Source organism: Mixophyes fleayi, chromosome 1 (assembly GCF_038048845.1).
Source record: "Mixophyes fleayi isolate aMixFle1 chromosome 1, aMixFle1.hap1, whole genome shotgun sequence".
In the NCBI taxonomy this organism is placed as follows: Eukaryota; Metazoa; Chordata; class Amphibia; order Anura; family Limnodynastidae; genus Mixophyes; species Mixophyes fleayi.
The window spans coordinates 295,321,529-295,349,208 of NC_134402.1; the positions used below are offsets into that span (position 1 = coordinate 295,321,529).

General features: G+C 38.6%; 1 protein-coding gene across 2 annotated transcripts in view; it reads right to left on the reverse strand.

The window, feature by feature from the left end:
* Nucleotides 1–2,673: 2,673 nt before the first annotated feature.
* The window catches only part of AGTPBP1 (ATP/GTP binding carboxypeptidase 1), a 126,484-nt gene continuing 101,477 nt past the window's right edge, over nt 2,674–27,680 (reverse strand). The window contains exons 25-27 of one of the 2 annotated variants that reach the window (XM_075211064.1): nt 22,807–22,967; nt 18,865–18,897; nt 6,352–6,440 (exon numbers count right to left, since the gene is read on the reverse strand). In XM_075211064.1, coding sequence (XP_075067165.1) covers nt 18,885–18,897; nt 22,807–22,967 — 174 coding nt within the window. In that variant the 3' untranslated portion in view covers nt 6,352–6,440; nt 18,865–18,884. Of the gene's footprint in view, nt 6,441–18,864; nt 18,898–22,806; nt 22,968–27,680 lie in introns of both variants that reach the window. The other variant, XM_075211063.1, reaches the window with a different exon arrangement.

A 27,680-nucleotide genomic window follows, 5' to 3' on the forward strand; every position in this document is an offset into this window, starting at 1 on the left:
AATTTACATATTGGATGGGATCCTGCTTGTCCTTATCTAATGTTCGATTATGGGCAGGACAGTCTCAACCATGATACATTTTGCTTGAGATTCCTTGGTGTCATTATAAGTCTTTAATTTCCTCTGTGTATGCCAGTTCCAGTGTTGTTCTAAGGAGTGCCAACGTCTCTGTGGCTCATCTGAAAGAAATTGCATCCTCCACAATGACTAGCAGACATATCTCCTCCTCTGAGATATTCTCCAGCTCTCTCATGGCTTGACAATTTATGCACAGATTTTTATCTAAAGATATGGTCCTATTTCTGATCTCCTCCTGCACCAGACTTCTCTGAAACAAGGGTCATTGACTTATCGTTTTCAAGGACTCTCAAGGGCAGCATGGTGGCTAAGTGGTTAGCAATTCTGTCTCACAGCACCTGGGTCATGAGTTCGATTCCCAAACAGGGCCTTATCTGTGTGGAGTTTTTATGTTCTCCCAGTTTTTGCTTGGGTTTCCTCCCACATGCCAAAAACATACTGGCAAGTTAATTGGCTGCTACCCTAGTCAATTTGTGTGTGAAAAGGAATTTATACTGTAAGTTCCAATGGGGCAGGGACTGATGTGTGTACTTCATACAGTGCTGTGGAAATAATGGTGCTATATGATGATGATGATGATGACTTCCTCCACAATTACATCTTGAGACATTGTCATATCATTTGGGTCAGTTTCCTCCTCTCTAGGTCTGGGCATTATTGACATGTTGCTCTCAACAGAATTTCTACTTGGGATGTTGATTGCATTAGCTCATTCAGCTGACACTGCCCATGCCCTCACCATCATTCACAGTTATCATTATCATTGTTGATCCCAAGGCCTTCAAGCATCAATTACAGTGCTACAGATGTCCCAAATGGCCTAAGCAGTGGTAGATGACACAAGTGGCACTTCACCTCAGCCACATGGGGTTCTGCCAGCTTCAGCAATGGACCTGCCTTACTCTCTCTGTACATTGCTGATCAGCTTCAACAGGCCACCATAATCTAGGAGGCTGACATTTTATCTGGGCCCATAAGAATAGGTTGGTTAGAATTTAGCAATAAATATCCCTACATGGTTCTCTCAACATCTTTTTCTGTGTTAATAGCATCACAGCAGCCGACTCCCTTCTAACTGCTCCCCTCTTCTTACAATGGGCTCTGGATTAATCAACAATTTGAAGGTTTTAATGAAGTTTATTCCCCTTTACTATCCCCCAGGCAGATATTTAGCAGGATTTCTCACTTCCTCCACACTTCTTCCTCTAACTCACTGCCACCAGTCCTAATGGCAGAGATGGGCACTTCCAAAATACCAATCCCTCGACTCCTCTGGGTGGTTGATAGCATTAATTTTCAAATGAGTTGCCTCCTCCTTCAAAACAATGCAATAGTTTTTGAAAGTATGGGTTACATACATGCCCACCAACTTTTTATAGACCCATATTTTTTTGGGGGGTTTGAGTTACCATAAAGATGAGTCTCTCAAATTAAGGCCGTCGCCCTCTGTACTCTCTAGATCCTGAGGGCAGTATATGGTGCATGCTGCACAGTTTGGGGCTGCCTCTCTTTGCTCCCCTCACTTAAAAAATCTAGGGCTGTTTTTCTTCGATCCCCTGAATTCTAGGTGGGAGACAGTATTCAGTCCACAAACAGCTGCAGTGGATCTCTCTGTTAATATCCCCCTGCAAACCAAAGTGCAACTTAATCACTGACTGGGCTATTCTGACCACACTCCTCAAAATGCGTTAGGGTCAAAGCAGCAGGGCTTATCTATGGCAGAAACAGGCTTACACAGGCACACATGCCTTTTTGTAATTCACAACACTTGGGATAAATGTTTCCCCTGTAGGGAACCTTTGATGCTTATGGGGTAACCAGTGATGGTCAGACCTGGTATCTCCAAAGGTTTTGCTCTGGCTGGGTTACCTGCATCAGTCCCATGCCTTTGAGTCATCACTGAAGTGGAAGGCCCCACATAGATATTAATTTGTAGCCCCTGTTTACACTAGTGGCTGGTGTATATGCTCTCCAACATGCACCTATTACTGTTTTTCAAGGTTCCATCATTAAGCTCAGGTGTCTTGTCTTCATGGTTTCTTTTCTCTTATCTGGTTTAATCAATCATCTCTGGGTTTGGTGCACTATCGGCCCCAGCACTCCCACTCAGAACATGGCCAGCTTCACTGCCAACCACAGCTCTCTTACTGTCCCTGTTGTTGATGATTGGGTCAGCATAACTCTGATATAGCTTTTGCCTTGCCCAGTTGATGACCGAATGGCTTTAACTTGGACTCAACCTATATGTTATACATGGATGGACTCCCCAGAACTAAAACTAGAAACAATCAGCTGTCGCTCCTCATACAGGGTCAATACTTAGGTCTCGCACCAGCAGTGGTATGCCAAACTCCTCTAAAATATGGGGTGCAGTCCACTAAATGGTGGACTGCCCCCCCCCCCATAGTTGTAACCCCATTGTGTAACCCCAGAATGGGGTTAAAAAGCAAAAGTTGTATCTGGAGACAGGTGCTCTTAAATATTTAACATGTAACTAGCTAAAGCTGTAATGTACTTTTAGTTAAACAAACTCAGAAAGGTTTCAAAACAATTGCTTAAATAAAGAACCACTGTATATAACTAAAAACACCAACATTCTTTTGATTCCAGTTTCTATTTTCACATCAAAATTACACAAAAGGACATAAAGCAAATTGTTAATACAGGCAATTTCATAGTGTACAATATAAGGTGCACTTAAAAATAGCATTTAAAAGGTTGGTCATAGCCCAAATCCTTGATATCCTAGGGGAAAAAAAAGAAGAAACAAATAAAACACAAACAAAATTAAATTTTGTGACATTTTGTAAAATGAACCACTGAATTACTTAAACTCACAAGAAACATCCCTGCTTTCCGTACCACAATCTCTAGAAGTTATGATGGCCATTTAGTGGGTGACTAAATTGGAGATCTATCTCAATCTCTGATCAAGCAGCTGGATAACCTCTGGCTTATTTGCACCCTGTTTGTGCGATCAAAAGATAGAAGATGACAGATATTGGCCTGTGTATTGCTGTTATCCTTCAAGCCCAATAATGATCCTTTCAACAGGATCATTACCTGCCAACACTGTCATTCTGTAACTTTCCACGCTATGGTATTGGACCAATTGCCTGATAGTGTTTACGATACCATAACATGGGTGGCCTGTCTTCAATGTTAAGATTCAAATCTGAAGAAATACAATGTCAGCTCGCTTTAATAATACAGTAATTTAATTATGAATGTATTTGATCACTTTAGGTAGCACCTTAATGTAGGCTTGCTTTATCTTACAAAAGTGAAAAAACTATCCCAGGTCATTGCTATTGTCTCCTGGATACATATAATAATCTGTAATTTACAACAGAACAGAATGCAACATATTAATAAAGTATAGTTTTAATACAATGTGTTGCTATGTGAAATATTTTATAACAGGCAAAATACATTTGTAAAAGATTCCATGACTTGACAGAAATTAAAATATAAAAAAATGCAACCTATTTTTCAACAGTGTTGGGGGGTAGAACTATTTTCTGTGCACTCTGATTGCCAACTGTAACAGAACTTCAGACACAGATATGTATTTCTGAAAGTTACAAATCATTCCAGCTGTATATTGTCAATTATCTTTAATTGCAACAAACAAAAAATGGTGCAAAATATGCAATTCACTTCAGCAAATCGAAAGGTGCAAAATATGCAATATAGTTCTGCAATTAAAAGGCAAATTCGACTTAAGAAAAGATAGCAATTGAATTGAAAGAAATACAAATTAGGCTTGAATCAGGGGTCATCTGGGCAAGGGGGGCATCAAATTTGGCAGGAAACCGTCCACCAATCAGAGCAAAAGAAGCTGTTAGACACCTCTATAGCATCCCGAGAGAGGGATGTAGGAGGATTAAGTAATTTAACTGGGTTGCCCCTAGAGATCTGAATTTTAGCACTACAAAAGATTAAAGTGAGAGGGGAGTAAAAAAAATAATACAAATTAAAGTGGCTGAAGTTATTTTATTTAATGATTAAGTAGTTAAACTATAGGGAATTAATAATAATAAAAAAAAAAAAATAGTACAAGTGTTCCAAAGATAAAAAAAAGGAGGGGGAAGGGATATCCCTTCTAGCATGCAGTAGGGGTGCCTCCACATTGATGAACCCTAATTTGTTTCATTGCATCTATTATTTACCTAGCCTAAAAATAAAAAGAAGGTTTCATTCCATACAATACCCCGGTGCACAAATCCATCTATATTGATAACAAAATATAAATTATAGTAGGTATCCCTTGCTACGTATAGCTTGACTCCCCTAATATAGAAATATAGCCACCTTTGCATGTCCCATAGGATTCTGACGCTACTTGGGAATAGGAATATTCTTCTAAAACTGATGGATCACCTGCACAATTTCTGTCACACCTATTTTTCTGTATGGCGCACTGGTTGAAAACTTGCATGTGTTTGCTCCCAGGCTAAGAGTTGCCAGACAGGCCCTGGCTCGAAACCCTTTAAACATTATGTACATTATCTTTGGTAAAATAACAAAAAAATACATGGAGTAGACATTTTGCTTGACTAAATTTAAGTTTTTAGCAAAATGTAGATCAAACAATATCACAATTAAAAATAAGCCATGTTAACTATTTCCTTATTTATGTTTTTCAATGAACTAGCTACCGCAGCTGAGGTCAGGAGTGTACTAATGTGGCTGCTGTAGTGGGTTATCTCTAAGTTAGCCATAGGATAATGGATACAGGTGTTTGGGCAGCAGAGCTTTCAGACACAGTGGTGGAAGTGGGTTGGTATACGTTGGTATGCCATACCGACACTTTTCTTGCTGCTTTCATTTTAAAAATATCAAATTCCGTTCACTTATTTTCTATATAGCACGGTGGCAAAGTGGTTAGTACTTCTGCCACACAGCGCTGGGGTCATGGTTTCAATTCCCAACCATGGCCTTATCTGTGTGGAGTTTGTATGTTCTCCACGTGTCTGCGTGAGTTTCCTCCGGGTGCTCCAGTTTCCTCACACACAAAAACATTGTAGTAGGTTAAGTGGCTACTATCAAAATTGATCCTAGTATCTCTCTCTCTGTCTGTGTGTGTGTATGTTAGGGAATTTAGACTGTAAGCTCCAATGGGGCAGGGACTGACGTGAATGAGTTCTCTGTACAGCGCTGCAGAAACAGCGACGCTATATAAAATAAATGGTGATGATGGTAATACATACATATATGTGTGTATGGTGAAATGCGACCGGTATCTGGACGCTGGGTGGAGAAGCCAGATCGCTCAAAGTATGCCCATCTTTATACTAGTGTTTCCATGGGGCAAGCTCTCAATTGGATAGTTGATATAATGGAAAGCATTGTTACACTTGGATACTACATATAGCAAGAGCTCATTTATAATTTAGGTATATGTGCAAGAAACATTTAAAATGAGCTCTGGAACAATTAAAAGCTCTGAAACAATTGAAACCTAAATGCTGCTTACATCTTTAATTTTTGTATCTTGCACCTATAGCAAATCCACTTGCGTGAAAAAAGGGGACTGAAGTTTGTATAAAATATTCCAAAACTTTTGCAACACCCCCCCAAAAAAAATAAAAAAATAGTAACAGTACAATAATACCACATAAAAAAACAAACTAAACATTGATAGGCTGCCACCATTATGAGACACAAGTCACAGAATGCGAAGACAAATGTAAAAGACAAGAAGCAGTGTAGTTGATGAACAGAAGCTTTGTTAAAGGCTCAGTTTACACAATAAGTTCACAAATTGTTCTCTTCAGCTCCTAAGTCCCGAAAACTTAACGGTGCAATAATCAGCAGAATAAATTACACAGAAGTATATGTTTGTAGCAAGAAGTACTATAAATATTGTAAAATGGATGATACAGAATGTGGCTTTTCATGGATGTCAGCCATTTGACATTGAAGAATTGGTTGAAGAATTCATTTGAAACTATTCTTGCAGAAAGCCATGCAATATAAGGAGAATAAATTACGCCACTATTATATACCCAGACTGGGAGCTGGGAAATCCAAGTTAAGCCCAACAGAATGTCCTCTAAAGTCAGCCACAACTTTATTATTTTTGTTGCCTCCAACTACTCCTACCTAAGGCTAATCCCATCTTCCAGTGCTTCACTGCTAACCCCAAGCTGTGTTAACACTCCTTATGGATATGTGCACTTTCCAAGCAAGTTCGTGAGACTTCAGAGTCTGAGAATCCTTCATCCTCTACTGCTGAAGGTTCAAAAAACGTAGCGGCATCTGGTAGATCTGGATCAACTTCATCATTGCTCTCTGCGCTGTAATCCACTTCTTCCAGGAAACGGGGCTCATCATCATCCAAAACGTAGGTGGTAGGACTGAAAGAATAGCAATAAAAAAAGGTATTAAAATACTAAAGATTTGTGTCAGGAGTGTATAATAGCCATTGTGATAAATTGTGGCTACATAATACCCGATTTATTGTATTACAAGATAGAAAAGATATTTTCCATGTACTGAAATACCTGTTAATCTCAGGAAACCCATACTTACCTACTTTCAGTAGGCGACTTGCGGGAGAGGGGCGTGACTAATGGGCGGGAGGGGGCGGGGCACATTGAATTGCGTCATTTTGGCCCGCCCCCACGAGTAAAATGACGTTGTGTCGCGGGGGCAAAATGACACGATTCTTGGTTAATCACTTCATTTTGACAAGGGAGTCCCGGGATGCGGGAGAAATGCCAGCTCTCGCGGGAGACTGACCCGAATTTCAGGAGTCTCGCGGACTTTCCGGGAGAGTTGGCAAGTATGAGAAAACCCAGTGCCATAAAAAGTATATATCCTCAGTCTACACAGTAAGTAAACCAACTATACTCATCTATTCTAATAATAATTCTAAATTACATTTTTACCCACTACTCAGTCATGTGATTTCACAGGAATCCAAATTCAAGAAAACAATTTACTACGTGAGAACCAATTTTCTTTGATGGTAATAACCAAGACAGTGTGTGTTTTCCTTTTTGCAAGATTTCTCACTAGAAATGACAGCTACAATGACAAATCCACCCGATTGTAGTTGTTTCTGTACGTGATAAAGTTTGGCTAAGATATGTAAAATTAATTTGTATTTTTGTTGTACATATATAAAAATGACATTGAAAACTGCAAGATATTTTAGTAACTGGGTCTTCTGGTTACTGCTACTGCATGCTATGTTACTAGTAAAAAAATCTAAGACGTAGATTCAATTGAAGCCTGAGGGCCAAAGGGCTTGCTTAGGGGAAAAGAAACAAGCTCTCTACATACACCCAGTTTCATTGCTCTCCTGTGGGGCTAGATAAACATATTTGCTGAGAAGCTTTAAGTGCTTCTAAATATTTCATCGGATAAGTATCTCATGCGAGCTTCTACAGTCTGCTACATCTTTTATTTTTTTTTTCCTTAATCAAATAATATGCATTATATTGATCTAAAACATTGTGCACAGACGAGTTTTAGGCAATCCTAATATATTAACAGTAAGCCAATGACATGGCCACATCTAAAAGATGTAAGTAGGGGCATAGCTGTACAGTACAGAGTACCGCAAGATACCAACACAGATCCAGCACCAATTGAAAGTTACATTATCTTTCTTGTCTACATTATATTTACTAACAATAGAAATAAAAATAATAATAATTAAAAACAGCTGTTGAGTAAATAAGCTGTGTAGTCTTGCAGGAAAATCATGGTTAGGAGTTGTCCTTAAATCTGCTGGTATGGGTAAGAAACAGTTAATATGAGCCAAGTTTTTTCAGAACACTCCTTAATAGTTTACCTTCCTATGTGATCACAGCAAACAGCATGTTTCCTCAATATAGAATAGAAAAGTGTCATACTGGACTTCTTGCAAATGTGCTGGCTACACGGTTCTGTGATCACCTGGGATCTATAAGATTTAATAGCCGTACAACCTCCTAGATGTAGGTTTCACTATTTGGAGAATGGAAAGCCAAGGACACAAGTAAACCAATATAATTCTGGACAGCTATGAAGAACAAAATGCTATTTTTGCCAATGCAATAAACTACATACATATATGACACATCAGTATGGACCGCTGGGTAAAATAATTATCAATCTAAATTATCAAAAAAAATGTAATTACAGTATTTCAATCTAAATTAATTACCTATTATCAATAGATCAAAAAAGTAAAGGAGTTTTAAGAAGGAGTCTCATCTTCAACAATTTTGAAGAGTGGCGGGCAAGAGCTTGCATGGGGGCTCATGGGAATTCTTTATGGGCCGCATGTGACCCCCCCCTCCCCAACCAGAATTCTCAGAGTTCACAGACTGAACGCAGTTACAGACTAAACATGCTAATTAAATGTGTAAAAATGTGTATAAAGTCACAGACTGGTGATGTCTTCACATCTGCTTGTCTATCCAACCAGAAATTACAGTAGGGCTATGTAAACACGTTATGTTCTTGTTCTGACCTGTGATCTAATGACTTATGTAAAGGTAAAGTGGGTACACCTTGTGTAACCAATGGCCATAGAAAAATATTTTGCCCACCATTTAATCTGTCAGCATGTCTTTGCATACTTGACCATTTGCATTTAACAAAACCATTTCTACACTTTTTTCATAGGCAACTTGCTGTAAAGTGGCATTAAATACACAATACTATAATAAAGTTGGATGAATGTACATAGTTTCGTATAGGGCAAAATTACAATAGTGGATATATACCAAATGTGGCTCAGAGGAAAAGGTGGAGGTCAGCAGGATAATATTGAATTCAATTAATGGGGTGTTGCATACACTTCATACTTTCACCGGGACTTCACAGCCAATTCAGACTATTTGTTGAACTGAAAAGAGTTCTGCTAAGCATCAAAATCACATGGCTCCTGTGAATATACAATATATAGGCCTACAAGTGTAATTCTGATCAATTTTGACAGCATTGGACAACTATTGCACAGTGACTGCCCAATATGAAACTCCAAATGGATAGGATTTGATCAGCAGGATGGAAAATCAAGGTGAATGTTAGAGATGATCCATACTAGTAGTAGGGAAATGTGATGTCAATTTCCTATTTAATCTGATCAGATTGATTCACTGCAATATGAGCAGTTCGGCACACATGGAGATCCAAAGTCCACTGATTTCATCATCTGATCAGACTGCAATTTACAGTCTTTAATTTGCAGTAGGCAGGGCGTAACGCAAAGAGCAAGAACTGAAAAAAAGCATTGTACAATTATTCCTCCAACAACAATGTTTTTCAACCAACGTTGTGCAAGCTAAATAAAGAACAAGGTACCAGGATAGCATACACAATTTACCAGAGCCAGTAGACAGTAAAAGCATATACAAAATGCAGCAATTTAATCTCCAATAATGCACTGTATGTTTCAAAGTGCTTTTACATTAACTATATTTTAATGCATTTTGCATATACTTGCTTTCATTGCAAATAATAACTTCTGAATGCTTACTGTACTCATAAAAAATACACCATATTTAAATTGTCTATATTTATGTTCTGGCCGTAGTAGTAGCATATTGATTTTTAATACATGGCTGAAACTTGCTGTTTAACACTGAACTTATTACTATAATCCTTTTACTTTCAGATTTACAGTACAAATCTCATGCAAGCCTTAAAAGCCCAAGTAACCCACGATCCTGAGAGAACATACACCTGTATTGTGGGAACATCCAGTTTTAGGCACTTTATATAATATAATAATTATTCAATAAGTGAATCCTGACTGTGTGTGTGTGTGTGTGTGTGTGTGTGTGTGTGTGTGTGTGTGTGTGTGTGTGTGTGTGTGTGTGTGTGTGTGTGTATATATATATATATATATATATATATATATATATATATATATATATATATATATATATATATATATATATATATATATATATATATATATATATATATCTATCTCCATCCATTTATCTAGATCTATATATATCTCACACACACACACTCACAAAACAAAAAGACAGTTGTTGTCAGAGCTTATCCTTAGCACTGTATCTCTGTGCATCTAGTAGAGATGCTCACTGACCTTGTGTTTTGGTTCTGGATTACCTTCGGGTTTTGGCAAAAACTGCCCTTGCGTGTTTTGGTTTTGGTTTTGTTTGGTTTTGTTTTGCAATTTTGTTTAAAAATCAAATTTTTTTTGGCCTAAATTAACCTAATTTAGTGCTCCACCTGTTTCTTGGATAAGTAAGGTAATTCTAATGCTAATAAATTATAAAAAGAAACAGTTTAATCCCTGGTAGGCCGTCCTTAATTCTGCACACAAACCTGATTGTCTTCCTCTCCATCTTAGCCTATTGGCAATGCAGCCATCGTCTTTGGGTGTATATTACACCCTACACTTATAGTTAAATATATAAAGAAATGGACAAATGCAGTTTGGTTTCTGTCTGCATCAGCCCCCCCCCCCCTCCACTTGTAGTAAAATAGAAAAAAAACAGCCGGTATAGACTGCACAATAAAAATAGAAATGGACAAAGGCAGTTTGGTGTCTGTCTGTATAGCCTCCCTCCCACCTCCACTTGTAGTTAAATAGAAAAAAAGCAGCCTGCATAAACTGTACAATAAAAATAAATGGACCAATGTAGTTGTTTGGTGGCTATCTATGAAACCCCCCCCCCCCCCCCACACTTCTACTTAAATAGAAAAAAAGCAGCCTGCATAGACTGAACAATATAAAAATAAATGGACCAAGGCAATTTGGTATCTGTCTGCATCAGACCCCCCTCTCCACTAGGAGAAAAATAGAAAACTATTCAGCCATTATAGACTGTAGAATATAAATAGAAATTGAGAAAGGCAGTTTGACATCTCTCTGCATCATCCTCATCAACATAGTCATTAGCGCCCTCGTCGCCTACACAAATCTCCCCCTCATCCTCTTCTAATTCCAAAGTGGCATCCTCAATTGGTGTATCACCGGCTACACTCGGGCTGTTCAGGCACACATCAGCAGAACTGCTGAAAGGGCCCTTCTTTATGGGTACATTATCAGAATGCTCACGATTAGACATACTACTGGTGGATGGACTCTCCACAGGGATTGGTGTCATTTCTGATTCAGAGCATACATTATCCTCTAATGCCTTACTGTTTTCTTGCAGCTCGGCTTTCACGCGTAACAGTAGTTGTGCACCACTTTTAGACTCCAAATTACTTGTTCTTGCTTGGTCACGAGTGACCGTACAAGAAGGCACGGTAACATTTCTGGATCTGCCACTAATAGAGAAAGGCGAAGGCCTCCTTCTTTCTTTGCCACTGCGTGTGTAGAATGGCATGTTGGCAATATTTTTATTTTTTTTATTATTTTTTTTTATCGTCAATTAACTTTTCCTCAGTTACACTTCTTTTTTTTTTTGTGTGTGTTTTTTTCCCTGATCTAAAAAGACTATGTACTTTTACATAGGCTTTACCAGATGACGTAGTGGGAACACTACCATCAGGACTGGTGTCAGCACCTGCTTGCTGATCCTGCTCATATGTGGACTGCTTTCCATTTTAATGATCCCAAAGCACTTGTAGTGCAAAATATTGTATAGATAGATACTGCTTCTAAATATGACTCTTAGGAGCCAGAAAAATTATTGTTTCACACTGGGGAATATGGGACACCCCAAAGCACTTGTAGTGCAAAATATTGGAAAAAAAATGCCTCCTCTATCCTCCTCTCTTCCTGCTCTAACAATTGCTAATAGAATTGGCAATAATAGAATAGAATAGAATTGAAATAATAATAGAAAGAATAAGGTGTACAATTATTGCTCTGTCCCTGCTCTAATACAGCCTGTGACCTAACCCTGCTCTCTCCCTCTGTCAAATGGCGATGGATTGCTGTCGAGCCCCGAGATCCGACGACGTCACAATGACATTTTGCCTCGATTTCAAAACATGGTCTTCATTTTAGTATAGTTAGTAGAGAGATGCATATAGTGTTTCTTAAACCTGTTCCTCAGGAAAACACCAGTGCATGTTTTCCATATCTCTTTGCTTTAGCACAGGTGTATTCTTTACTGACACATTGTAACAGATCCACAGGTGGTATAATTATATCACAAAACCTGCACAGTTATGGCACTACCTTTGAGAAACACTGCTCTTTACCAAGAATAATGATCTCATGTCTCCAAGTCTCATGAAAACTGGGAGATTGGGGTGAAAATCTAGAGATTGCGAGAAACAGAGAGCAGAATGAGGGAGACACCCGAAAAATTCAGAACACTCGACAACTGACCCATAAAACTAGTTAAGATATATAATACATTTTTGATCCATCCTTCATTTGTTACTACCATGAAATTCTTGTGTAAACTATGCCTATGTATATACCACAACAGAGCTTTGTTTTTAGATCACTATTTCACTGAAACCTAAAGAGTTTTATGAACCTTCTTGTTTTAATGATCACAGAAAATATATTAATAAATGCTTTTTTTGTGGGGAATGGGGAGTGTTAGCATCATGACATATCAAAGGTAATATTCATTCAATGTACTCAAACTGTATAACTCTTGTTTTTCTTTATTTATAAGATGAAAGCTCGAGGATAGACACTTATATTTGATGTGGATTGAAATGAACAAGGAAATGCTAATCTCATCTTACACACCACATCAGATGCCTGGCAAGTCAATGAAAATATTTTTTGTCTACAAAATGTATGTTATGTTATGTATGTTAAAGTACTATAGTATTTTGTTTTATTATACACCGAGTGGAAACATTATTAGATAACGCTACCTAAAGACAAGTTGCCAATTGCGCTTGGGGTGTAATGCTAGTGGATTCTTACTCTAAGTCAATGGTTCCCAAACTTTTTCAGTTCGCGGCACCCTTAAGAGTTTTCATAATTTTTTCAAGGCACCCCTTCAAAATAATTACCAAGCAGTCCTGTTTTTTAAGTATTTGAGTCAAAATAATGTAATAAGTATTTAGGTCAGGACAGAAATACTTAGTAAGTTGTTTGCAAAAATAATATACATAAATACAAGGAAAAAGAATATATATTTTTTTTTTCAATTATATTTCTGTCAAAGAATAATTTACATCTAATATTAAGAGGAATAAGATCAAACAAAATAAAACAACAACATGTACAAAAATCATCACACTGTGCCCCTTCATTCACCTCACCCCTCTCTTCAGCCACACACACTGTCTGCCCCCTCTTCAGCCACACACACACTGTCTGCCCCCTCTTCAGCCACACACACTGTCTGCCCCCTCTTCAGCCACACACACACTGTCTGCCCCCTCTTCAGCCACACACACACTGTCTGCCCCCTCTTCAGCCACACACACTGTCTGCCCCCTCTTCATTTACTCACTGTCTGCCCCCTCCTTCATTCTTTTGTCCCTCCATTGCGGTTTCCTTTCACCTTGCCCTCCATTTCTTTACTTACCATACTTGGCTTTCTTTCTTCTGTCTTCTCTTCTATCTTCTTACCAATGCGACGGCACCCAGGACCCAGCATCCTCAGCTCTCCTACCGCTTCTCACTGAATATGTCGGGCGTGATGACGTCACATTCAGTGAAAAGGGAGGAGAATGCTGGGTCCCAGACGCCGCCGGATTGGCAAGTTGTTTTTGTCCCCACCCCTGGGAGCCGCGGCGCACACTTTCGGAACCGCTGCTCTAAGTGATGGACTCACAGGCCTACTTTGACTGATGAGAATCTCTTTTGTGTTTTTTGTAATCAATTTTCCAATAATTTTCCCAATGAAGCAGGGAGAGGGGGAAGGCAACTAACAATATGCTCCTTTTGCCAAGCACATCACATGCTCCAAAGGGAGGTCCATTTTCCTGAGATGCAGTATGCAGCGGTGGATGAGCCGTGTGCAGCCATTTGCAATTTAAAATGTGGCTTCCAGACGGGGGAGAAGATGGGCATTGCAGGGACCAGACTTGGCCGCTCCCAATTTTCACTAGACACTGACCCCGAGCAGTCAACTTCCACATCACGTCAGGGGAGGAGAGCACTTAGTGTGCTCTTTCTCCTTCCCCTCCACAGGCTCCTGCGCAAAGGTAAGTGGAGAGGTGTTTGAGGTCTGTAAGGGGAGCAGTGTGACTATTAATAGTTCTTTGAACCCTCCTCAGCAGGACACAGCAGCCAGGTAAGATCTGTGCTTATTTGATGATTATTGTGAACATTCTGTCAATGTCCGATATTTTCACAGCTCCTAGACGGTGCAAGACAGGCCCCCTCCACGACACAGAGTAGATCCCTCTCTAGATTTCCCTGCGTGCTCATCCTAATGAAATGTGCAGCGAACGCCTAGGTCTGCACCAAAATATTGAACAAGCCTAATGGTAGGGAATCCAATTTGTAAACAATTAAAAAAGAATAAGACATATTTTAGCACTGTATATAGCACTGTATATTTGGCTTTCTACTAGCATTTTTCTAGATGTGAACCTATGAAAATTGTACTGGTAATATAAATTAAACACATACATTTTTGTAAATGGTGCTTGGTTAATGTGGTAATCTGAGAGCCATTGTAATAAATGGAGTTGTAATCACTTCATCAGGCATTTGTCTGTGTGTTTAACCTACAGTATGGTTATACCTTCTGGACAGAACTGCGTGGCTAAGTGACAAAAATGCAATCTGTGCATTCATCATTCTCTCGATTTGCATGCTCTCCAACACTTAGCAGTATAAAGCTTAATGGGGAATTGGCATAGTTACAAACAAGGCAGCTGTTTTACACTTCTGGAGTTTCAAAAGGACAGCATGCACATATATTAGTTCTCTCCTACAAACTGCAGAGAGCTGCTGGGGTGATCAATTCCCGCAAGCTCCCTTCTATGCTATCATTTCACAGCCATAGCTGGCTTCTTTTCATAACAACAACATAATTTCCATCTGTGTCAGAGACGAAGACCAGGCAAGAAGGAAACACAGCGCTTCCACGGACGTCTTGGGGTATAATAAAACCCCACAATTTGTCAATACCACTGGACACATCACATCGTGATTTTCAGTCACATGCTCTGGGCCAGGTCAGCTGTTAATTGCTCAACATCCTTGATCAGTTATCACAGTGTAGCAAGAAATCAACGAAAATTTGAAACAGAAATTCTGACCCATAACAGAAATTACTGCAGTGTCTATCTATAAGCACACATCCCACTCCACATTCCCAGATTTTGGGTGGCTGAAAGGGATGGCACTTATATATAATGCCTTCTATACAATCTGTCTAATCGATCAATCTCTACTACCTTATAGTTGTCATTCACTTTTCTGTTCGCCATTTTGTACCATCTTTGTATCATCTGTTCCCCATTAATTTGTTACACTCATATTGTTCTAGTCTACTTACTTTAAACTCTTCACCACTACCTTAGGGCTCTAATGTATTCCATTCCCCCCACTAGAAATCTTTACAGGATATAGTTCAGTAACTCGTTATCCGATGGGATTTCCGATCTCAGTACTGGTCTAGCAATACTTTCCTCACTCTTTACGTTGCTTGTTTCAAACAGGCAGCAGTGTTGTCAACACCAACACCTTTGAACTTCCCATTCATGTCAACAGGAAGACAACACACGGTTTGTTTCAAGACAGGCCTAACTCAACAGGAGAATGGCTCTTAAAAACGTTGCTGGATCTGCTGGATTTGTATGAACACCAGACCCATGGTAGTTAATATACAGTATTGTTTAACTTTATTATCTATACCAAAAATTAATTTTGGTTTTGAGGAGAGTTATTTAATTCAAAAGTCTTACTGTTCCATAACTCAGACTTCATGCTCCCAAAGCAACATGTCAACATAGGTTCCAGCAACTGTTATAATGTTTTAGTCTTAATGCTAGAGGAAATTTGGTGTAGATTTTATGGCTTGTGGAAAATTCAGTGCACTTGGGTTAAACTCAGTCTCGCTCTTCATTCACCTTGATCAGTTTGTGTTTCTCAGCCTTATTCCTCTTGAATCACACATCACTCAGTCTTGGCCTGAAGTTTTCTTACACTGGTGTCGCACATAATTGTTTAATTTCCCCGCTTACCTTCTTTTCCTCTCCATTGTCCCCTCCCATTACTTCAAAGATCCATATGTATTCTTCTTTGTCCTTTATAAAAATGCACCAGCATTCACATTCACTCACCTAAGGATGGGCTTGTCCATTCCATGTAAGTTCATCCATGTAACTCATGCTAATTTTCCCATACTGATTCCATTATACATTTCACTCACTGATCCAGCAATTTATATCCCTTGTTATTAGTTATTGCATCAATAATACTGCATGAATTTAAATGTTACCTGTCACCCACACACAACTACACATCAATATTCAAACAGACAAGATGCAAATAAACAAGTTATATTTACGATGAGATAGAGCTGCATAATCTCTCTTTCACTTTTTACATGTCTGCATGAAGTTAGTCATCTTTTCAAAAGGTACAAATATGTGTGGAGTATATGTGTGTGTGTGTGTGTGTGTGTGTGTGGCAAAATCCCATATACTAGCACTAGGATGATCACTGTGACGAAACGAGTGTGATAACCCTGTAACCATTCTGTTTCTCACATAATGTGGATTAGCCCTTGCTTTTTGTTCCCCAGCTCACCAGACTACAACTGCATTGTCTAATTACATGTGGATAAGGGGACATTGTAGCTCATTGTAAATATGTATGTTGTGTATTGTTTATTGAAGATGTGGCAGTGAGTATGTTATTCATTGTCCTTAAAGTGAAGCCAGGAGGGTTATGGGTAAAGATCAGGTGGTGTCCTGGATACAGGTGAGAGGGCTGGAGCTGCATTCATTCTACCCCCCTCCTTCCTCTACAGGAGGCATGGAACAGCTTGGGACCCTGTGACATCACAAAGTAGTGTAAGGGGTTAATTTTAGGAGGGGCTCACTGCTACCTTGTCCTTGGAAGTAGGGGAAGCCAATTAGTATCAATTGTTCTCCTTAGGACTAGTCCAGACGTTCTGTCTGCATCCCAGCAGAGGGTTTCTGTGGAAGCACAGCTCATCTTCACTGCCCTCTCCAACACCCCCTAGTCCTGCACTGACCAATGGTTAGGAAGAATAGACCCAGGGGTTTGCCTAGGGAGGGGAAAACACTGTGGAAATTAGACCTGAGATATAAGGAGCCACTCCAAGAGGGAGGGGGTGTTCATTCTGGGATTTCATTCATGAAGAGAGCAAGATCTGGTTTTTAGTTGTCGTTCTCTACTAGAGTCTATATATGCAGCTAAGAGAGATCCATGGGTTGTGAAGTCTGGACAGCCAGGTGACTAACTCCTTAAACTAGTTGGGTAAGGGACAGATGATATGGTAAACATGCCTGGCATTTATTTACTGTGTGCACATAATAGTCTAGTGTTGTTTGTATGATAATAAATGTACTGTTATACTTACCTAACTGCATATGCCTGAGCGACTATACGAATCCTAGAAGGTACTGGGTAGACTTCCCTGACATAAGAAGGCACCCGTCGGTAGCCAGCCAGCATGAAGTGCATAGTAGTGGGCCAGAAAACCCGGTATCTTCACAATCACTATATGCACCTCTGAACCTTTCTGAAAGATCATCAACAGTGTTCCGGCTTTCAAAAACAGGGTTCTGATTAGCTGTGAAACATTCTATGATATTAGTGTTGCAAGATCTTCAGCCCACTGGACAACCAACACCAATGGCTAATTTAAATAATGTTATGGAATTGTATCAGTAAGTACAAGAGTAAGCATGGGGCAAATTATTTCCTCAGAAATTATATATGCTAATAACTGCACTGCTACTAAACTTTTACTAAGGCTGTACAATTAAAGTTACATTCATCAAAAATATCACAAATCCTCTTAACCCCTTTAGTGCAAAGGACAAATTTCTACTCGTCCATCCCACTCAGCCAGGTTTAAAGGTGTAAAAAGAATACTTATCTGTCCCCCACTGGTATTTGCTGTTGGTGCGGGCCAGGAAAAGAGTACTTCTTTCAAATGTTGTGTCCCCTTAGAAGTTATTGTCTGGTAATCGTGTGACCACCAGGCAATAATACGCTACACTACAGAAAATTAAGAAGTTCAGGGATGTGGAAGGCGGACACTGTTACAAAGCCAGGATCTCCCCCATTCTGGCTTGAATAAATACAGGGGTAGCCCCTCATTCAAATGAAATGGGAATCACAAGACAATAACACCATACACAACAGAAAACATTGAGCAGCCCAGTAATGGTGGTGGGGTGATGCCCAGATCTCCCTCCTACTGGCTCCAATAAAATATGGAAACCCCTCATTTGAAAGAGAATAGTTCCTGGTTTCAAATTATGTACCCTTTAGCAGTGATTGTCTGGTGAGCACCAGGCAGTAACTCCCTTAACTACATAAAGTGTTATAAAGTTCAGAGATGGGAGGGTTTTAGTGCCCAGATCTCATCCATCATGACCTCAACAAACTCAGGGGTATCCTCATTTGATGCAGTTCTCTAGTTTCAAAATGATATGCCTTGTTGGGCTACCTGTATTATTCCTACATATGTTATCGCTTGCATTCAAGACAGTACAAGTTAGCAAAAAAATGCATCATCATTTTGAAGTGTAGATCTCATTCTGAAAGCCTATGTGTAGAATCTTGCTTTTTGACTTTTTGGTAAGGTGGATGGATTCCAAAGCAAGAACCAAAAGGATTTCTTGGTGGTGTTTAGGGAAATAAATCGACACAATTGCTTTTTGTTCACTTCATTCCAATAAAAAACACTTTTTTGTCCATTTTTAGTAGATTTTCTTTACCGTTTCAGGAGGTATAAGTTCTAATGGTATTTTCTGAAAATTCAAAGAAAAAAAACAAGGTATAACTGGGTACTGCATAAACAAATTACTGATATTGATTTTGGAATGTGACCAGACTAAAAAGTGCCAACAGAGGTGAGAACAGGGATTAAATGAACTGTGTATGTATTCATTTTTGAACCATCAGCCTCTAATTACACTCAAGCTAATTTAATTTACAATCATTGAACAGTTCATTTTACATCATCAACTACTTATTTTTCAGAACTTTAACTAGTTTAAAATAGGTTTGGTTTTTTTTGGGTTTTTTTTTAAATCTAATTGAAATAAATAGGATCCAAATCAGTCAACCAGATACTACTTATTTACTATGTAACGTTTGTTACTATATTTTACTTCCAATTTAAAGGACCAATAAACCCAAAAATTAAATACTTATTTCACTCAGAACGCCACTACCACTCTTCCCCAGCTCCTGTACTTCTGCCATAATATTTTTTGCATAGGTTCAAAGGAAAAGCACTGGTATAACAGCATGTCTGATGAAGTCATTTTACAGACCTCTTCCAGTCTTGGCCAAAATGGGGATTGGCATAAAGCAAGGAATCAAACAGAGATATAATTTGGCTGCTAATCTATAGGACTATAACCTAGTGTTCACAATATTTAGTACACTCTCTATTCACCCTTAATCAGGTCTGAATTCACCCACTAGGCAACACATGTAATAGCCTAGAGCTGTACTCTGTTTATTTGATCCCCAGAACAGTGCTGCTCAGTATTCGAGCCAGGGTACTATACATCCATGTTGTCTAGCACAGCATAAACTGCCCCTGAGTCTATAGAATGCAGTAGTGACATCATGGTTGTGTGAAAGTTATAAATAAAGTTGCACTACACAAAACAGGATATCCAGCGCCAGGTGCTAGTCACTTCAAACTATTGTCATATGCCCAGCCTGCAGCACTCTGGCAACTACAATGTGAATCAACTTATTGCTGTGGGGCCTGTAGAGGGGCATCCTGGCATGACAGACGGGCATTGTCTGATGGTAGAATGCATACGATTGGATTGCATCAGGGCTAGCTGCTAGAATAACATATAGGCACCACGGATATTCCCTCAAGGGTACCGACTGCTTGTACAAACTATATGTGGGGGCTACTGTTTGTATAATTGTGTGGGGCATGACTGTACTGAGTGGAGAGGCCAAAACATTTACCCTGCTGGTCAGAATCCAACTCTCCCCAGCCGCTGCATCTAATTTTGAGCAGAGACATCAATAAGTGGCTTATCTAGATTATTTCTCTAGTTTTAGATATAAATCTCACCACAGCATGTAGTGTTATGTATAAAACATTCAAACCCAAAAATCGCTGCTTATCCAAACAGTTCAACTTGTATTTTTTATTATGGCTGGTACTTATCTGAGCACTCTGTAAACCAATTAAAGAGGTCATAGATCACGGTGCTAAATGAACACTTTACTTATACAAGCTTTCTTAGGAAGAGGTTGACAGACCAGAAAGGGCAAAGAATGCTGTATGATGTGTTCCTGGTCCTTCCTCGTTTTCTAAAAAGTCAATGTACAGAGAAAGTATCTGTCTATCGTTTGGAATCAATTAGTGCAATGAATGGGACATAGTGCTTGTGTACACACTAATTAAACCTTCATTAGAACAGACAAGCGTGGCTAACTGTACATGCAGAGAATAAAGTAAGGTTTACCTAATGTTGAGAGAACAATCTTTTATTAAAAAACAAGCTATTAGATTTCCAATATTTTTTTTTACTTAAAAAAAAAAAAAACTTTCTTTAAAAGAAAGGAAAAGGCAGAGGAGAGGGGTGTTATCAGGAGTGATGGCCCTAAATGCTAATAGAAAGACGCACACACTATTTTATTTCCACAGATGTGACCCTTTCGGTCTACTATAAATTACGTTTATTAGATATATTTTAAAATATCCTTGCATAGCTGGAAACACCCAGAGACTGGATTACAGCATGAACTCTGGCCTGAATTGCTTCACATAATGCAATGTAATACACACAAAGTATACTGCAGGAAAGCTGTACGCTAATGTTCCCTGTACGACTAATGTTCTCTGCTGGTCTAATGATTTCACCATTTTAGAAAGTATTCCTTGGGATTAAAGTAACAAAATAAATACAGCAACATATCAATAATGCAAGTGCTGTGTTTGGTGCTTACTCACTATCAATTATACTCTTCTCAATTGGGAATCAATGCAGCCATCATAGATTACTTAGAAGAGAGCCGACAAATGGCATGTAAAATGAGACCGCAGAACACATAATATAATAAGGCATTGGACAAATGGCCATTTTCCCTTCTCTTCTATTAAAACAAAAGTTGAACATGCAAAAGCTGTGTTTGTTTTTTTAAAGTTGCTATAAATAAATATACTTACTATTAACAACCACAAGTAAGACCTGGCATAATGGACCTGACTCATTAAGGAAAGTAAAGCAAAAAAAGTGAGTACATTTTCTCCGGGACAAACCATGTTGCAATGCAAGGGGTGCATATTAGTTTATTATTTTGCACATAAGTTAAATACTGGATGTTTTTTTCATCTAGCACATAAATACTTGACAGCTTTATTTTTACACTGAAATGTAAAGTTGATCTAAGACATGCTCTACCTCAACTATAAATCTGTCCACACATTTTAAATTTAGCTCCCCCTCCATTTCAACATGGGGTTGCCACGGTGCAAAGTTATTATTTTTTGGGGGTTTACATTCCTTAATGAATCAGGCCCAAACCAGAACAATAAAAAGCAATAGTGCTATTTTAAGTCCAATGAGTTTGTTTTCTTTTTACAAATTACTTTACATATTAATTTCTTACCATTTCCTACTAATGTACCAGGACCATTATGACGGCACTGCCATTTTGAAAAAATAATTATATATCAATATCTCTATATATAATATATTTCACATGTATTTACATGATGTGAATGGTGAGCAATGCACACTACAGCAACCAATATCCATTAACCAACTCTGGGCCAACCGGGTAATCAACACAACAACATGCAAACAAACTCTTCCAAAGAAAGCCGCCTATGTCCCGCCTAGACCCTGACCGTTGTGTATCCCAAACAGCAGCCTGGATTGGGTAAGATATATAGAAATGTTATACAGTGGGTGCAGAACAATCATTAAAAGATAGATTTGCTTATTTGGACCCACACAGGACAGCAAAAAAGCCAGCAAGTTAAATTAATGTGATTATGTGAGTCAAGTATCTCACCCTTGATTAAAAGTGCGTACACTTAATAGCGCTATACTTTAGAGAATGATACAAATGCATTCCTGGCGGATTGCTCTAAAGTATGTAAAAAATAACCTTGAAAGGAAATGGAGAACTATTTTCTTTGTAGTTTTCATCCACCCAGCTAATCACCATAAAAAACAATGAAACATGTTGCCAAAAGAAATTTTACATCGCTTTTTTTTTATATGTTTTTGCTTGGTTAGATTAAGAAATTAAAAAGTACTTATAGGGCACAATCAGCAGAGTGTGTAACCATGAAAATGGGTCTGGTCATAGAGGTCTAAGCCCCCCCCCCTATGGTCTTGAAAGGGTTAATATATTTTAAACAAAATACAGAATGACTATAAGCAGAAACAATGGCACCACCGTTTCCTAGAGAAGAAATTACTTTTTAAATATTAATCGTTTTAACAATTTTCTTTTATCCCAAAAAAAACTTTAATGCCAAAATGATTCTAATCAAACTTGTGAAATGAAAGCTGTAGAACAGCATGTGCATGTCATCTACAAAGTATTCCAAGGTCACTATAATATGACAATACAAGTAACAGTGCTTTGGTTGATACATTAAGAGCTAGTATATTACAAAGTCAAATATTTTGACAATCAAACATAAAAATAAGTTATTACACTACCTTGCAACCTTGCAGCTGGACTCTATCAGATCATTCTCGATATCTAGGAGACTTGGAGGCAGGCTGAATTCCATGGGAGAGGTCAGTCTCTTTAAGCGAAGCAATCCTACACAGAATTTGGCACCCATCTCTTCAAGTTCCTTTGTCCCGATCTGCAAACCCTAGAGGAAAAATAAAAGTGTTCTACTTCGGTTATATTAAAAATAGATCATTTGCAACACTTCATAAATGCATTATTTTTTGACTATTTAGTAGCTAATCTGATACAATTTACCAACCAAACAAAAAAAAAAAACTAAAAAAGTTATGTTATTGAAGTTGAAGTTGCAACCTCAACTTCAATAGCATAACTTTTTTTTGTCTTACTTTAAACTGAAAGTTAGAAAAAGTTATTTACACAGAATACTACCCAGTGACTTGGAGTAAATAAACTGTTTTATTATCAGTGATTTAAAGCAGTCCTTTTCCGAACAATAATGATACGGTTTGCACTAACTACAAAGTGGTATGGTTGAAGTGTTGAAATTCTACATCTTTTAACAACTATGGACAATCATAAATTGAGGTATAAAACAGCTTATATGTTCACAATAAATATGTTGGTTTTCCTATGTGTGCATTAAGCAGTTCTCGAACCAGGCGGTATAGTACAGTTCTAGTGGAGTTTATTTTAGTGCACAACTGGTACACAGTGGGCGAAGACGAAAGTGGAGGTATGGAAAGTCTAAGTGCAAGAAATTTGACAGTTTTACAATCAAGGCAGTAAGAGAAGTGGCGGTGAACAGATTCCTATTTTTGCTTACTTCATCCTATAATGATTAAGTAAACAATATGTATCCTAATATGTTACCGAAAGAAAGTCAGGAAAAGAAGCAATTTTCTTGAGTAGACTGTATACCGTATATACTCGTGTATAAGCTGAGATTCTGCACATTTTCTATGCTGAAAAAGTTCCCCCTCGGCTTATACTCGAGTCAGTGAGATTCCCCAGTTTTCTGCAGTCCTCGGCTTATATTCGGGTCGGCTTATACTCGAGTATATACGGTAGTTTGTTTTCTCACCTCTTTTGTAGGGACACAATGAAACATTCAACTAATTAAGGCACAAACGCACAAAAAAAATGTACAATAATCCCCCTTCTGCCAACCTTAGCCAGATGTAAAAATACTCACAATACACTAATCCGGTGTATTTGAGATAATTAGGGGCATGGTATGTATTATTTAAAGCATGGTCAGGTCAGCAATCTAAAATATATTACAGACAGCAGGAAAATGGGAGATACACACAACTCACCAAGTTTGCTCATATATAAAATTATGAGGTCTATTCATTAAGCTACAATTGGTCAAATAACCGGAGAAACAGCCGCTATATCCAGAGAATGGCAATTGTAGCTCTTCTTTTAATTTGTCAAGGGGTTAAAGCAATAGATTTTCCTGCCTTATCCTGTTTGAAGCTGGTCACTGCAGTCCCTATAGATTTCTATGGGAACAGCAATGTGACCCAGGCTTTAATAACAAACGCTTATCTCAAGATATACACTTACATATTATAGATCCACCCATCTACAGTGCTTTATCCTGTGTTGCTCTAACCGGGAGCTGAAACCAACACTTGTTAAAATAAATAATCTACTGACTTTTATGACAGCACTGTAATTTTACCCAATGATATTTTTACAAACACCGGCTATATGGAAACAACAAGCTATGTCCATATACAACAGCTAGTAGGTACCTCTACCTGTTTCTATAAGCTGGCTTTCAAATAAAAAGAACAGGTAGAAGTGCTTCATCTACAAATGATTACTTTATCAGCTTGTCAATGCACTAATGAAAGATAAGAGCTTAGCAGAATACACTAGAAACAATAACTAGTTTACATATTGAATAAATAAAGGTCATGTTTACTCATACTTGCCAACTTTTTTCAGATGGCTTCCGGGAGCTGCGGGAGGGAGGTGGGCGTATAGGGGGCGGGGCTACGGAAATTGCGTCATTTTAGGCCAAACGCCGCGATTCCCGGTGAATCGCGGCGTTTGAACAAAATTCTGCCCACTTCACTAGGAAGTGGGCAGATCAGGGAGATTGCCACACTCTCCCGGGAGTCCGGGAGACTCTCGCGAAATGCGGGAGTCTCCCGGATATTGCGGGAGAGTTGGCAAGTATGTGTTTACTTCAACAGGGAAATAAAAAAAAATAACAGGCCCTGATCCTATGCAAGGACCACAGTATGGCATATCTAAAAGACCTCCCTTTCCTCTCTACCTACGTCCCTAACCAGAACAAATACGGACTGCACCGCTTGTTGTACTATAGCAGATTGAGCCAGGTGTGTTAAACAAGCTAATTCTAATTTATGAGACATAATTGCATAAGGGTATGACAGCACATCAATCAGATGACTGCATCCAGCATCAAGGAAGCAAGTGGCCAGCAGGATAGTAATTTGTCTCTGTCAAGTCTAAAACCACTTAGTGACCACGAGGATATACAGTAGCAATATAATACAATGTGTAATATAAACCCTGGTGTGTCTGGTCAGTTTGGATAAAATACTCACTGAATTATGTCACCAGAAGAGCTTCTAACCATTTCTATAAAATTCTTATGATAATCTACAAGTAAATAAACAAACAACAGAAGAAATGATTCAGAATCCCATTATAAACACCCTAAACCTGCCTATTGGGATTAATTAACGGCCCAGTGCAGAGCACTATAAGATCTAGAGGACAGGCTCTTATGAAGTTTTATAGAGGAATGCACAAAACATAATCATTAATTAAAACCATACTAAGAGGTTTGCAACCATCTTACTCTATTTTTTTTTTTTTAAATAATCCCTCCTTTACCAACACAAGTCCTTTGCTAAATGCCTTTTGTTCAATTTTACTTGGTCATGATACTTAAAACTATAGAGGGACCTCTACTGGTCAGTCCCATAATCATCCCTGATTGCTACAGACCTCCAACATAGGGCTGTCATTTCTAGTCCAATGTACAGTGTTCTGGTATGTATATTGGGATCTTCATTCAATTTAAATTGCTCCATTCAGTACAGTTTAGCTAACTGTAGGGATTTCATATGAGAGACTTCCATCAAATAACTACTTGTGTATTTACTAAATGAGACACACACACACTAAGGTGTATATGCCCAGTGAGTTGGACACATAGGTGTTCTAAAAAGAAACACATACAAATATAGTGTATTTACGCCCATCTGAAGATGCATCCAGCTCTGCACCAGTAACATATGCACCAGGTCTATGTCAGGTGTAGATCAGATACACACAACCAGGACAAGATAAGTTTTTTAACATTTGTTTTGATAGTGAAAAGCACATTTGCAGTTAGGTTTGACCTAAATAAAATGAAAAAAAAATAATCTGTACACTGCAGCAGGTATTCAGTGTAGCAGATGTTCTTTCTAATGTAAAATTAAAGTAGCAACAATTCTAAAATACACTCACAAAATGATATAATATATAGGCATAAACAATGATGAAAGCACTATCAGCTTCAAAAGTCAATCTGCAAGCAGCAACAGTTAGCTAGTGCTGGAGACACCAGTGTATGTTTGCACCAGTCCTCAGACCCCAGCAAGTGATGCGGCTACTGACAGGTATATAAGTATCTCCGCACAGATCTGCCTCAGTTACTTGGACTGTGTTTGACCACCTCTTTCCTCCCTCGTTCCGTCTTGTCACTTGCCAAATGCAAGGAGGTGCAAGTATCAGATGCAACCAAATCTGCATACAGAAGTAGACTTGCACATTTGTTGTGGGCATGCGCAGTACAAATTTGCATATTTTACGCAAAAAATAAATAAATCAACATCAGTCCCTAAGTGTATAGTTTTAATTATTTTAAAAATACATGCAAATCTTTTAGGATTATCGGAAGCTCTTAACCTAACACGTCTCTAGTCAATGAGCATTCTATGCTGGACCCCCTGCCTTTACATTCACTGATATTTACTCTGTACCTAACCCTAGCGCTATTGCTGAACATTGCAAAATCACAAAGTAATATAAAACTTCATATAATAATGAAGTTATAGGGTCCATCTGTAAAATCAAAAAATGTCATTATAGCATGTTCTCTTAGCATGTAAAATAGGTTGGGAACATACTGAATAATCTCCTGGCAAACTAAATAGCCAGAACTAGAGTCTACCCTAAATGTCCGGAGGTATACAATGTATAACATAATTACATGCAAGTCTGCATATAAGGAACTATGAAGATAGGAAGCATTCTTAGCCGGAAAAGCAAATCTACAAATCAAAAGTTTTAGCTGTGCATAAACACAATCTTTAGCTTCACAACAAAGGGAAGCAGATGTCACAGAAAGGCAGCACGAGTCAAGAAAATGAGCAACATCCTGGCTTCAGGCTTGAGAGAGGTCATATAGCGATATCAATTTCCGTTCTGCATTACAAAGAAACTAACATGCACTACAGAATACTTTCGACATTTCAAATAATTTCCAGTGGCACTTTGCTGCCGAGCAGGAGAATCTCTGCATGTAATGTGCAATGCTGTCTAGATGGGTGGTGGGCAACCTGCTTCATATTAGGGCAGGTTTTACAGATAATAGTGTTGCTAGATCGCCAGGAATCTGGGGACCAGCCAAGTGACTGGGTGTCTGTAGTTCCTGTCATAGAAGCCACTTTTACTAGCATTAGTAATATGTTAACATGTCCAGCAGTAACAGTGATATTCCGTAATATGCCACTAGTAGCTAAATAATGTCACTAATGGCAGTATTGCCCAATAGCAATAGTAAGTGTGCATTAGGCACACCGTAGCGCACAGCCAAATTAAGGTGGGGACACAAGAGGGCCATTTAAAACAGCCATGAATT